At 43.6% G+C, this 14,590-nt stretch overlaps 1 protein-coding gene across 2 annotated transcripts in view; it reads left to right on the top strand.

Moving 5' to 3' along the window:
* The window catches only part of CRTC1 (CREB regulated transcription coactivator 1), a 462,675-nt gene that overhangs the window by 385,674 nt on the left and 62,411 nt on the right, over positions 1 to 14,590 (top strand). For both annotated transcript variants that reach the window (XM_063914768.1, XM_063914769.1), the window contains one exon: positions 7,619 to 7,702. In XM_063914768.1, the coding sequence (XP_063770838.1) occupies positions 7,619 to 7,702 (84 nt within the window). The remainder of the gene's footprint in view (positions 1 to 7,618; positions 7,703 to 14,590) is intronic.

Genomic DNA, 14,590 nt, shown 5'->3' with positions numbered 1-14,590 from the left:
GGCTTTCAGTCTTACCATTGCTGCCCCATGGTCTATCACTGTATCCATCATGTGCTCCATGATACTCTGATGTCTCATTGTGTTACGTGGTATCATAATTAGATTGTGAGTTTTGTAGACCGTGCCTGTAGTTACTGTGATAAATGGTCTTCAAGCAGTCCTTTGAGAGAGCTATTCAAATTATGACTACAAAAAGTAAAATACTCTCACGTGCATCTGTGCACAAAGTATCTTTAAGTTTAAATCTAAAAATAAGGATAAAATGGATAGTACATTGTTACAGCTGTATCATCGAGAAATGATTTGTGACAGGAGCCCATTGTGCTTTAGTGTGGTGTACTGTACAATTTAGTATGTTTACTATGTTTTTTTAAGTCAACTAATCAATTTATGTTGACCTACTTTTTTTGTGTTAAGTTGTAATTTTATGTAGCACATGTCCACTGATTTACAGCCAAAGTCCGAATTACTTGTAAAGTATGGTTAATATCTGAGTAAATGAGTGATTAACTAAGCTGGTATTAGCTGGTCGCTCTTGCCTGTCTGGTGGGTTATTGAGTCCTGTTGGAGAAAGAGCGCTATATAAATAAAATTATTATTTGGAGATGTAACTTATCTGCACTGTTGATTGTAGGTGACTGTTGTACTTGAGAAACTACAGTCCAAAGAAAGCATGACATAGTGTATGCCACATTACAAGATGTACAGGACAAAATCATTGCTATGGAGCATCTTTTTAAGTGACTGCACGTTGTTTAATATAGGCTGCAAGTGAACAAGCGCTCATGGGTGAAACACGTGTCTGAAGGCTTCTCATCGGATACCCATGATGTGCAAATATGACCCAGCCGCTAAGTCATAACCCTTCACTGACCACAATGAAGTACTAGCTATCCCTCTCGCTCCCTTTCCTTTGTGCACTCTCTCATCAGACTTGGGCACGCACTCTGTCCTGGAATTTCCTATGATACCAGGACAGAGATAGTGTGCTCTCCCCCTGACAGCAGAAGTGTCATACTAACATATTTCTTCTGACACTCTATCACCCTCCTTCCACTGACATGCTATCACACGAAAGGGCAGTAGAAGTGGCAGGACTCCGAAGTCAGTTCTTTATCTATCTAATACACTGCCAGCTGTGAATCCTACACGGGTGTGGATCATAGTCGACAGTGTCTAGGACGACCACTATTTGTCGACAGTAAGTAGGTCGACATGGGTCTCTCGGTCGACATGAGTTTGAAAAATAATTGGTGTCATTTTCTCCGTAGAGTAGCCCCCAATTAGTGCACTCGCTTCACTCGCCATGCTTCGGGCAAGGTTACCGTTCCCAATTGTAGTCCACGTGGATCATAAAGCATGAAAAAGTAAAAAGAGAAAAAAAACTGAAAAAAAATGTGAAAAACTCATGTCGACCTTCTGTCATGTCGACCTACTTACTGTCGACCAATAGTGGTCATCCTAGAGATCGGATACCATCCTACACAGCTCCTTTCAGCATATACTTCATAGCCACATTTCTTATGAACTGCTACATTGTATCCTACAATTGTTTCTGTATGAGGGTTTCTGAAAACTATTACATGTTAACACTTAGAGGGTAATTCAATAAAAGGAGAAGAAACTTCGGGAGCGAAACACTAACATTTTTCGCGATGTTTCCCGATGTTCCTCCTGTATTTTGTTTCGTGCAATCCAATTTGGCTGGCAGAAAAAAGGCAAAAACCTTTCTCCCAAAAGCACCTAGGTTCAGTGAAACCTGTGAGTTTTTGCTAGAAACAGCCCGGTTTTTAGCCTGAGGCAGGAAAAACATAATCCCCCAATAAGCCGTTGCTCACGCTAATTTATCAGGGATGACTGAATAACCCCGGGCGCGACAATTACTGTGGTCACTGACCGCAAATAAAATGAATTCCCCCCCTAAATACAGCTGATAATGCTGTATGATATGCCAGAATTTACAGTGTATGTGGTTAGCATTTTCAAACCAGGCATAACTAACTTGTGATTTATTATGAAACGAACAATTTTGGGTTATGCCATATCAAATGCTATACTGTGAAGCACTGTATCTTCTGTATGTATTGTGAAGCACTGCATACACGTGTCTTCTACGGCTTCAATTTTGGTTGTTTTCTGAATGTGACTTGCACACAGGTGTATCTGTATGCTTCCAAACCATTTATCTTTGCTAAATATGAACTGTACTGTCCACCCATAGTGTAATGTGTTTCCTCATTTGAGGAAAGTACGGATAACCTTCAGATGGGATCTGGCAGTCGAAATACCAGAATCCAGACATGGATCACAATTCCGGCGCCGGGATTTCAAATGAGGGTTTGCCGAGGCTACGGAGAGGTAAGCCACGGGAGGGGGAAGTTAGGGTTAGGCAGCGAGGGGAGGGTTAGGCACCGGAGGAGGGAGGGTTAGATTAAAGCTGCGGGAACGGGTGGTTAGGGTTAGGCACCACTGGGGAGGGTTTGGGTCAGGCTGCGGAAAAGGAGGGTTACTGGGTTTGGGATTAAGGATACAATACTTACCTAATAGGTGTTGGGATCCTGAGCGTCGGGTTGCCGCTGTCTGTATTATGACTGCTGGCATCCCAAGTGCTGGGTTCCCGATACCATCCCCCTCAGATAACATGTGGTCATTGTTATTGTGGAACACATATACCAGAAAGATGTGCTGATAAACTTCATCTTATTTTTGTTATTTCCAAGCAGTTAGATATCTCTTTAAGGTATGCCTTTCTATATAACAATATATATTGTTTTTGAAATGTGCGTACTATTTTTTCATTATTTTCACCCAGGGCATAGAAGACTGAGATAATTGAGATGTTTTTGTTTTGTTTTGTTTTTCCTAGGAGGGATTTTTTAGATCAGTGATCTATTGTAACATGAATAAAAGTTATTTTTAATTTACAATTCTTAGAAATACAGGTTGAGTATCCCATATCCAAATATTCAGAAATACGGAATTTTTTGAGTGAGAGTGCGATAGTAAAACCTTTGTTTTCTGATGGCTCATTGTACACAAACTTTGTTTAATACACAGTTATTACAAATATTGTATAAAATGACCTTCAGGCTGTGTTTATAGGGTGTATATGAAACATAAATGCGTTCTGTGCTTAGACTTACTGTAGGTCCCATCGCCATGATATCTCATTATGGTAAGCAATTATTCCAAAATACGGAAAAATACGATATCCAAAATACTTCTGGTCCCAAGCATTTTGCATAAGCGATACTCAACATGTATTTCAGTAAAGAGTTCTCCCATAAAGAGGTTCTTGCTTTAGACCTAGACACTGGCAGGAATTTGTGTTGCTAGATAACCTTTCACTTCAACCTGGGGGAGAACCATCAACACAAACTATTACTCCCAAAGGGTCAAAGATTTTCCCTCATTTAAATACAGCTGTTAAGGAATACACGCATGTGCCACGTCTAGTCTGGTGCAGGTAACCTCTTTCCTCTCTGTGGTTTAAAATGTATGTGCACTGTAACTAGCAAAACTGGGTGGCATTTTTTCTATAGTTTTTTGCTGGTATCTGCATTTTGTTGTTCAAACGTTACTGCAGCTTGTTCAAAATTTATTTTGGTCAGTATAGTAAGTAAAGGATATTTCAACTTTTACAACTGGAAATTTTAAAAAGTAATCCCAATAACCTGAATTAAGCTGTTGGATATCGTTGCTGTTAGCATCTCTGAAACCACAGGATCTTCCACAAAGGTGGAGCTGATCAGTCTGTTGGCCCTCTTATCGTTGTCATGTTAAGGGGGGTACGCAGATCTGTGCTTTTAATTTATAAGCAATCAAGTAAGATTCCTGTTCTTTTTAAATTCCTGCTTTTACCACCAGACACATAGTCGGAGAATGCCGGTTCTCCTGACCAAAACACCCTGTTTACTTCGGGAGACCGGCCACTCTCCACTTACCACTGTGCTGTATTGAATAGCCCTGGGGTCTAATTCCCAGGGGATATGGTTATTAGGTCGACCACTATTTGTCGACATGGAAAAAGGTTGACATGAGTTTTAAAAAAAACAAAAACATTTTAATTTCACACGGACTACGATTGGGAATAGTAACCTTGCCCGAAGCATGGAGAATGAAGCGAGCCATGGGAAGGGACACGGCGCACTAAGTGGGGTTCCCTGTCACTTTACGAAGAAAATGACACCCAAAAAAGAAGAAAAACTCATGTCGACCTTTTTCCATGTCGACCTAAGTCTTGTCAACCTAATGACCCATACCCAATTCCCAGTGCTACTTAACTGAATTGAATCATACCCAATGACTTAAGAAAAAGAAGAATGCCCTCAAGTCAGAGCCTTGATCGAAATCTGATAGAAAATCTGTGGATGGGAGAGAGCAGTCCATTGCTGATCGCCGTGAAATTTTACTGAACTTGAACATTTCTGAAATAAAAATGGGCAAATATTCTCCAATCTATGTGCTCAAAGCTGGTAGAGATTTATACAGCAAGACTGACTGCTGCAATTGCAACAAAGATACCTCTACAGAGTATCACATCAGGGGACTGATCACTTTTCCAACCCTGTTAATCTAGTTTTTTATTTTTTATTAATTTTCACAATGATTACCTTTTTTTTTAAATTCTTATTATTTGACTGCTGTAAGGCAACATGTAAATAAATCTGGACAGAGTTGGGTTTCATTCATTTTATTTTACAGGGTGTATTGTAACAAAAGGTAAGGATTTTGATAATTTTTCTATAGGCATTGTATAATCTATTACACCGGGTGACAACCAGTGTGCAGGGAATCTGAGCTTTCAAAAAGGTTAGGAATTTATAAGAAGCGCAAACGAGTAACTGTACTTCCAGCCGTAAGCACAAATATGAAAGTATTGTAATAGGCTTTTGGACGCACTCACTGCTATCCTGAGCATTGGTTGAAGTTCCATAGTCCTCTCACATGACTTTCTGTATTGGCTATTCGTCTTCCTGTAAATCCTGAAAACATAGCTGAGGTCATTTTTACTATTCCCAGACTACAGTAACTGGTTCCAATAAGATTGCTTTAAAATGAAATCTATGTAATTCCTTTATATATAACACAGCAATTTCTTAAATGGAGACCAACCAGAAAATAGGAAAAACTGGAATTATTTTAAAAGCAAAATAATAAATGGTCTCTTTGAATGCAATCACTGTGTCTTTTCATACAGATTCTAAACAAACACCAAGTGCAGCATGAGGAAAAGTAGGGTTGCCCATTATAAGGTTTATTTTTGCATAATATGGTGTTATATTTCTAAATGACCTTATGTCAGAACCATTCTAAATAACATATACGATAGCTACAATATTTTCCTTCAGAATTTATTGTACATAACAGTTTTTGGTTTTGCACACTGTGAGGGCGATTCAAATTTTTCTGGCCACCCAAAGTAATGGGCACCCATCAGAGCAATTCAGTTGTTACTCCGATCGAGCACCCATTGCTTATTAGCACCCAAATAGATGGGCTAATTCCATCTAAAGTCCTGGCTCGTGCACCCAAACTACCATTGGGGCACCTGTACCATGGACTTTTTGAACATTTCTTCTTGCTGCCTCATGTGGCAGCCATAATAAATGTCTGTCTCGCTGCTAATAGTTGCCTGAATGGAGCAACAATTGAATTGCTCTGTTTTGTGCCCCATAGTGGAAGCCGTGGGGGGAAACCATTTAATCGTGCCCTGTTTGTCTGAACACTGTACTTGAACCAATTGTGTGACTTTATTCTTGCAAAGGACTGTTAAGATCAAAAAGAAAAATTCAAACAAACAAGCGTGTGTATGTAAATGTTTACTTTGTTTCTATGTGTTTTCCTTTGTTGTTCCATTATGTGCTATTAAAAGGAGATTGTTTTTATTTCTATGTTGCATAATGTTTCTTATACTTTGACCAACATATATTAAAATTAACCTAATTTTTCCATGTAAGATGTGCACTGGACGTTGGTAAAATATATTCAATATGATTTCTGTATTACTTATTACGCTTTGACTAGCAATATTGTTTTAAGGTATGAACATAAGAGGCCACTAAACAAATCTGGAATGAAAGTTGAACAGATGCATGTTCATATCATTGTTAGATTCTTTACAGTGTGCTATATTCACGATTGTTATGTCCCTTAATGGAGGGAGATTGCGCTGACTGTGTTTTATAGACATTCACTGTGCTTCAAAAGACAGTATTATTTATATATATATATATATATATATATAATATAGAGAGAGAGAGCACCAATCATGTTACGTAGCATTGAACAGAGAATATGTAATACTTCACATCACTTCCTACACACACTGGAGTTTACACACATCAACCCCGCTTCTTTCCATGGATCCATTTTGCAGAAGCCAGTTATATGCCAGCAGGTCTGAAGTGCCTCTGGTCATTATCAAACACCTGATCCAGCAATGTGAGGCAGCAGTGTTGCCACAGTGCTGCCAAATGCACACGAGTTTCATCAGCTGGAGAATCATGCTATTCTATCTTTTGCTGTATTCCATTTGAATATCAAATGTCAGTAAAATGAAAGAAAACATACTTAAGGTGTGTACACACGGTGAGATAAATCTGCAAGATTTTATCTATATAGGCAAAATCTTAAGGAAAGTTAGTGCACATCGCAAGCTTACGGTACCGATTTGATCCCGATGCGTGCTCCCGTGGGGTCGGTATCGTAAAGTTAGATAGATTATGCAGGGAAGTCAATCTTGACTATCTAGTGTACTATCTAGTACAAAGTATAGTCAAAATCGGCACTTAGTCAATATCGAAAGTACAGATAGTCAAAGTCTGTGCTATCTGGGCTCTGGGGGAGTTCAAGGGAAATCGCATAGTTAAAATCCGGCATAGCAAGGATCTCAGTGTGTATACACCTTTACACTTCTATGTTTGCTTAGGCACAGAACCTGTGATTGGTTGCTTGTCATATATAGTACATGTAAACTTTTCAGGGGGTAATTTTTCAAATGTTTTTAAGCTTTTGGTGTAAGAGGATTTGCTGACCATCTGTATACCGGTCAACAGTCACATCACTCTGTAGGTTAAAGCAGAATCTTGATTACTTACTGTAGGTTTAGCAGGTTTTTGCCACTTCTGCATTCATAGTGTATTTTTTAGGGCATTCAATTACTCTTTGGTTGTGACTTGCACAACAAGTGTGTATTCATCCTCTGAGTACGTACATTGGCCTACAGTACACGGTTCCTTTTTTTTCTGCAAAACAGATTGGAATGTGAATAAACCTAAGACCATCTGATTACGCTATTCTCTAGTCTACACAATCCTCTGAAAAAGGCAGCAAACTCAAAATGCTTGCTGTGCTCGCTTGCAAACCTAGTTTCTAAACTATATTTTGTGTAGGATTTTGTTTGTGTTTGGTGATATTAATGTACTGTGTAAATCTATTCGTCCAATCTGAAGTGCAACTATGTATGCCACTTATTACAAGGCAATTGTACTTCTGATAAACTTAGTGGTCTCTTTGGAACACCACTTCAAGATATATTTTGTTTCTGCTCATAATAAATTTTCCAAATATTGTTATTTTTATTTATTTTTTTTCTTCTACATTTATTTCTCTGCAGCATTCAATCTTAAGCAGCGTGTTTGGAGACTCATATTATGACCAACAGATGACTGCTCGGCAGACTAATGCTTTGTCTCACCAGGTATTTTGGAAAAAATCTATATACATTTGGTAAACACCAGTTGTGCAAAATCAAGGCTAAAACTTTAGAGTGAAGAGTAATTCATACATATGTATCCTATTGCTAAGCAGCAACATATATTACACCCTGGCCCTGGATAGTATATGGCATCTGCTGCACAAGTCTTTCCACTCCCAGGGACTTTCTCCATGTGTTATGCAGTCTGTAAACACAGTACATAATATATTAGTAAGTGAATGTTTTTTTGTCATTTAACGTGTCCGATTCCGTAGACACATTGCTTGTGGCAGAAGTATACCTGCCTTCCTTAGTATACAACCAGGTAACTAGAATTAAGTTATTGTCAGGTGGTTACACAGAGGCATCTTTTTAGGTATGGGTGATCAGGTTTTTTTACTTCTGCATTATGAAGTAGTACATTTGATCAATTATACCCCTTTCACACCGCATAAATAACCCGGTATCGACCCGGCATATTGCCGGGTCGACACGGGTCAGCATGCGGTGTGAAAGGGGCATAGCCGAAATCCCAGGTCGCCTGACCTGGCAATTCAACCCGGGTATAAAGCAGTGTTATACCTGGGTTGAATACCGGGTCAGTGGCTGCGTAAACGGGCTCCCGGGTCGATGCGACCCGGGACCCGTTTACTAGATAGGGAGAGGTGGCGCGGAGATGAGCTCATTTCCCAGCGCTGCCTCCACCCCCGCCGCCGGCTCCGCCCCCCGCTGCTATGGCAAACCCGCCCGGCATATTGCCGGGTCGGGAAAGCCTGCAACAGCTGCCAATGCCGGATCCCACCCGGGAAGTACCCGTTTCCAATTCTCGAGTGGGATCCGGCATTTGCAGTGTGAAAGGGGTATTATGTACATGTAATTTTCTATTTTGCATTAATGAACATGCATGTAAGGCTAAATAATAAACAGAAGTTGACACTTTATCATCCTCGCTGTCTGTACTACAGGAAGACACAAGTCTTCACGTATATTTGTACTTCTATTGGGGAAGAACGGAAAGTAGTCTTTATGTATATACAGCACTTCGTCTATTCCATCTGTGTTTGTGATTTGGATTAATTTTGTCCATTTATTTACAAATGTTTTGATGCTGTCTGATAATTTTATTCCCCTACATATGTCACTTTCTGGTTGCATCTGTTTTTAATGATTGTATTTCACTGTACACACGCGAGGAGCTAGAATGACCATCTCAATTTGTTTTGTTAGAGCTAAATAATATAAATGCAATTATTAATTTCTCTTACATCCTAGAGGATGCTGGGGACTCCGTAAGGACCATGGGGTATAGACGGGCTCCGCAGGAGATAGGGCACCTAAAAAGAACTTTGACTATGGGTGTGCACTGGCTCTATGCCCCTCCTCCAGACCTCAGTTAGATCTTGTGCCCAGAGGAGAATGGGTGCACTGCAGAGAGCTCTCCAGAGTTTTCTTTGGAAAAAGAATTTTGTTAGGTTTTTTATTTTCAGGGAGTCCTGTTGGCAACAGGCTCCCTGCATCGTGGGACTGAGGAGAGAGAAGCAGAGCTGGCTTGTCAAGTTGGGAACTGCTTCTAAGGCTACTGGACACCATTAGCTCCAGAGGGAGTCGGAACACAGGCCGCGCCGCCGTCCTCCTCACAGATGCCGAAGGTAGAAGCGGATAGAGAAGACAGAAGACATCTTAGGCGGCAGAAGACATCAGATCTTCATGAGGTAAGGCGCGCAGCGGTAAGCTGCCCGCCATTGCTCCCAGTCTCTCTCACACAGAGCAGCACTGAAGGGTGCAGGGTGCAGGGGGGGGCGCCCTGGGCAGCAATAAACCTCACATTTTGGCACAAAACAGTGGCATTAGACTGCGGAGGCAGTAAATGGCTGATCCCCCGCCATTTTATTGAAAAATCACTGGGACCGAAGCCAGCCGATGGGTGGGCGGGGCTTGATCCTCAGCACTAACCAGCGCCATTTTCTCCACAGAAGCTGCATGAGAGAGAAAACGCTGGCTCCCTGGTCTCTCCCCTGCTGAACACAGGCTGGAAAAAAGAGGAGGGGGGCACTTTGGCGACGCAGTGAGTGGGAATTGACATAATATCTATAAAAATGCGCTATCTGGATATATATATTTTCTTCCAGTGTTGTTAAGTGCTGGTGTGTGCTGGCATACTCTTTCTCTGTCTCTCCTTAGGACATGGTTGGGGTTTTGTCCCCTTATAGGTTAATCCCTGTGTGTGTGGGGTGTCGGTACGTGTGTGTCGACATGTCTGAGGCGGAAGGCTTCTCCAAGGAGGAGGTGGAGCAAATGAGTGGTGTGTCCCCGTCTGTTGTGCCGACTCCAGATTGGATGGACATGTGGCATACGTTGCATGCAAGTGTGGCATCTTTACATAAAAGGCTTGATAAGGCTGGTTTGGGGGGGACATCAGGCGGTCAATCTTCAGATTGGACCGAATCACAGGGCCCGTCAGGGTCTCAAAAGCGTCCCTTAACACAAGACACTACTACCGACACGGATTCTGATTCCAGTGTCGACTATGACGAAGTAAATTTGCACCCTAGGGTGACTAAAACCATTCAGTGTATGATTGTGGCAATAAGGGATGTGTTGCATATTGTGGATGAACCCTCGGTCCCCTACACAAGGGTACACATGTTTAAGGAAAAGAAACAGATTATTAATTTCTCTAACGTCCTAAGTGGATGCTGGGACTCCGTAAGGACCATGGGGAATAGCGGCTCCGCAGGAGACAGGGCACAAAATAAAAGCTTGAGATATCAGGTGGTGTGCACTGGCTCCTCCCCCTATGACCCTCCTCCAAGCCAGTTAGATTTTTGTGCCCGGCCGAGAAGGGTGCAAACTAGGTAGCTCTCCAGAGCTGCTTAGAATAAAAGTTTAGTTAGGTTTTTTTTTATTTTCAGTGAGTCCTGCTGGCAACAGGCTCACTGCATCGTGGGACTAAGGGGAGAAGAAGCGAACTCACCTGAGTGCAGAGTGGATTGGGCTTCTTAGGCTACTGGACGTTCGCTCCAGAGGGACGATCACAGGTTCAGCCTGGATGGGTCACCGGAGCCGCGCCGCCGTCCCCCTTACAGAGCCAGAAGAGACGAAGGTCTGGTGAAAGCGGCGGCAGAAGACATCCTGTCTTCAAGACTAAGGTAGCGCACAGCACCGCAGCTGTGCGCCATTGCTCTCAGCACACTTCACACTCCGGTCACTGAGGGTGCAGGGCGCTGGGGGGGGGAGCGCCCTGAGACGCAATATAACACACATATACCTTAGCTGGCAAAAGGAATACATCACATATAGCTCCAGGGCTATATGGATGTATTTTTTCCCCTGCCATTTTACACAAAAAAGCGGGAGTTAAGGACGTCGTGAAGGGGCGGGGCCTATCTCCTCAGCACACTGGCGCCATTATTCCCTCACAGCTCCGCTGGAAGGACGGCTCCCTGATTCTCCCCTGCAGTACTGCATCTGATTCAGGGTAAAAAAGAGAAGGGGGGGCATTTTGGCAGCAAATAACTAGATTAACAGCAGCTATAAGGGATTAACACTTATATAAGGTTATCCCTGTGTATATATATAGCGCTGGGTGTGTGCTGGCAGACTCTCCCTCTGTCTCTCCAAAGGGCTAAGTAGGGTCCTGTCCTCTATCAGAGCATTCCCGGTGTGTGTGTGCTGTGTGTCGGTACGCGTGTGTCGACATGTATGAGGAGGAAAATGAGGTGGAGGCGGAGCAGTTGCCTGTGTTAGTGATGTCACCCCCTAGGGAGTCGACACCTGACTGGATGATTGTGTTTAAGCAATTAAGTGATAATGTCAGCAATTTACAAAAAACTGTTGACGACATGAGAAAGCCGGCAAATCAATTAGTGCCTGTTCAGGCGTCTCAGACACCCTCAGGGGCCCTAAAACGGCCGCTACCTCAGTGGGTCGACACGGATCCAGATACAGATACTGAATCTAGTGTCGACGGTGACGAGACAAACGTAATGTCCAGTAGGGCCACACGTTACATGATCACGGCAATGAAAGAGGCATTGAACCTTTCTGACACTACAAATACCTCAAAGGCGGGTATTATGTGGGGTGTGAAAAAACTGCCAATAGTTTTTCCTGAGTCTGAGGAAATAAATGAGGTGTGTGATAAAGCGTGGGTTTCCCCCCGATAAAAAACAGCTAATTTCTAATAAGTTATTAGCACTATACCCTTTCCCGCCAGAGGTTAGGGCACGGTGGGAAACACCCCCTAGGGTAGATAAGGCGCTCACACGTTTATCTAAACAAGTAGCGTCACCGTCCCCTGATACGGCCACCCTCAAAGAACCAGCTGATAGGAGGCTGGAAAATATCCTGAAACGTATATACACACATACTGGTGTTATACTGCGACCAGCAATCGCATCAGCCTGGATGTGCAGTGCTGGAGTCGCATGGGCGGATTCCCTGACTGAGAATATTGATACCCTGGATAGGGACAATATTCTGTTAACTATAGAACATTTAAAGGATGCATTGCTATATATGCGTGATGCGCAGAGGGATATTTGTACCCTGGCATCAAGAGTAAGCGCAATGTCCATCTCTGCCAGAAGAGCATTATGGACCAGACAGTGGTCAGGGGACGCAGATTCAAACTCAGTCCTTTCGTTCCCATAAGTACAAGCGAGCAAAAGGTCACTCTTTTCTGCCCAAGGGCAGAGGAAGAGGAAGACGGCAGCACCATGCAGCCGCTTCCCAGGAGCAGAAGCCCTCCCCTGCTTCTGCCAAGTCTTCAGCATGACGCTGGGGCTTTACAAGCAGACTCAGACACGGTGGGGGCCCGTCTCAAGAATTTCAACGCGCAGTGGGCTCACTCGCAAGTGGATCCCTGGATTCTACAGGTAGTATCACAGGGGTACAAACTGGAATTCGAGGCGTTTCCTCCTCATCGGTTCCTGAAGTCTGCTTTACCAAAGTCTCCCTCCGACAGGGAGGCAGTTCTGGAAGCCATTCACAAGCTGTACTCCCAGCAGGTGATAATCAAGGTACCCCTCTTACAACAGGGGAAGGGGTATTATTCCACACTATTTGTGGTACCGAAGCCGGACGGCTCGGTGAGACCAATATTAAATCTAAAATCTTTGAACACTTACATAAAAAGGTTCAAATTCAAGATGGAGTCACTCAGAGCGGTGATAGCGAACCTGGAAGAGGGGGACTATATGGTGTCGCTGGACATCAAGGATGCTTATCTCCACGTCCCAATATATCCTTCTCACCAAGGGTACCTCAGGTTTGTAGTACAAAACTGTCATTATCAGTTTCAGACGCTGCCGTTTGGATTGTCCACGGCGCCTCGGGTCTTTACCAAGGTAATGGCCGAAATGATGATTCTTCTACGAAGAAAAGGCATCTTAATTATCCCTTACTTGGACGATCTCCTGATAAGGGCAAGAACCAAGGAACAGTTAGAAGTCGGAGTGGCACTATCTCAGGTAGTGCTAAGTCAGCACGGATGGATTCTAAATATTCCAAAATCGCAGCTGATTCCAACGACACGTCTACTGTTCTTAGGAATGATTCTGGACACAGTCCAGAAGAAGGTGTTTCTCCCGGAGGAGAAGGCCAGGGAGTTATCCGAGCTAGTCAGGAACCTCCTAAAACCAGGACAGGTCTCAGTGCATCAGTGCACAAGGGTCCTGGGAAAAATGGTGGCTTCTTACGAAGCGATTCCATTCGGAAGATTCCATGCAAGAACTTTTCAGTGGGATCTACTGGGAAAATGGTCCGGATCGCATCTTCAGATGCATCAACGGATAACCCTGTCGCCAAGGACAAGGGTGTCTCTCCTGTGGTGGCTTCAGAGGGCTCATCTACTAGAGGGCCGCAGATTTGGCATTCAGGATTGGATCCTGGTAACCACGGATGCCAGCCTGAGAGGCTGGGGAGCAGTCACACAGGGAAGGAATTTCCAGGGCTTGTGGTCAAGCATGGAAACATCTCTTCATATAAACATTCTAGAACTAAGGGCCATTTACAATGCCTTAATTCAAGCAAAACCTCTGCTTCAGGGTCAGGCGGTGTTGATCCAGTCGGACAACATCACGTCAGTCGCCCACATAAACAGACAGGGCGGCACGAGAAGCAGGAGGGCAATGGCAGAAACTGCAAGGATTCTTCGCTGGGCGGAAAATCATGTGATAGCACTGTCAGCAGTGTTCATTCCGGGAGTGGACAACTGGGAAGCAGACTTCCTCAGCAGACACGACCTTCACCCGGGAGAGTGGGGACTTCACCCAGAAGTCTTCCACCAAATTGTAAACCGTTGGGAAAGACCAAAGGTGGACATGATGGCGTCACGTCTAAACAAAAAACTGGACAGATATTGCGCCAGGTCAAGGGACCCTCAGGCAAAAGCAGTGGACGCTCTGGTAACGCCGTGGGTGTACCAGTCAGTGTATGTATTCCCTCCTCTGCCCCTCATACCGAAAGTATTGAGAATCATAAGAAGGAGAGGAGTAAGAACTATACTCGTGGTTCCGGATTGGCCAAGAAGGTCTTGGTACCCGGAACTTCAAGAGATGCTCACGGACGAACCGTGGCCTCTACCTCTAAGACAGGACCTGCTACTGCAGGGGCCTTGTCTGTTCCAAGACTTACCGCGGCTGCGTTTGACGGCATGGCGGTTGAACGCCGGATCCTGAAGGACAAGGGCATTCCAGAAGAAGTCATCCCTACTCTGGTAAAAGCCAGAAAGGAAGTAACCGCAAAACATTATCACCGCATTTGGCGTAAATATGTTGCGTGGTGTGAGGCCAAGAAGGCCCCTACACAGGAATTTCAACTGGGTCGTTTCTTGCATTTCCTGCAAACAGGACTGTCTATGGGCCTAAAATTAGGGTCCATTAAGGTTCA

Source organism: Pseudophryne corroboree, chromosome 1 (assembly GCF_028390025.1).
Source record: "Pseudophryne corroboree isolate aPseCor3 chromosome 1, aPseCor3.hap2, whole genome shotgun sequence".
Taxonomy (NCBI): domain Eukaryota; kingdom Metazoa; phylum Chordata; class Amphibia; order Anura; family Myobatrachidae; genus Pseudophryne; species Pseudophryne corroboree.
This window is presented reverse-complemented; position numbering and strand designations above follow the sequence as displayed.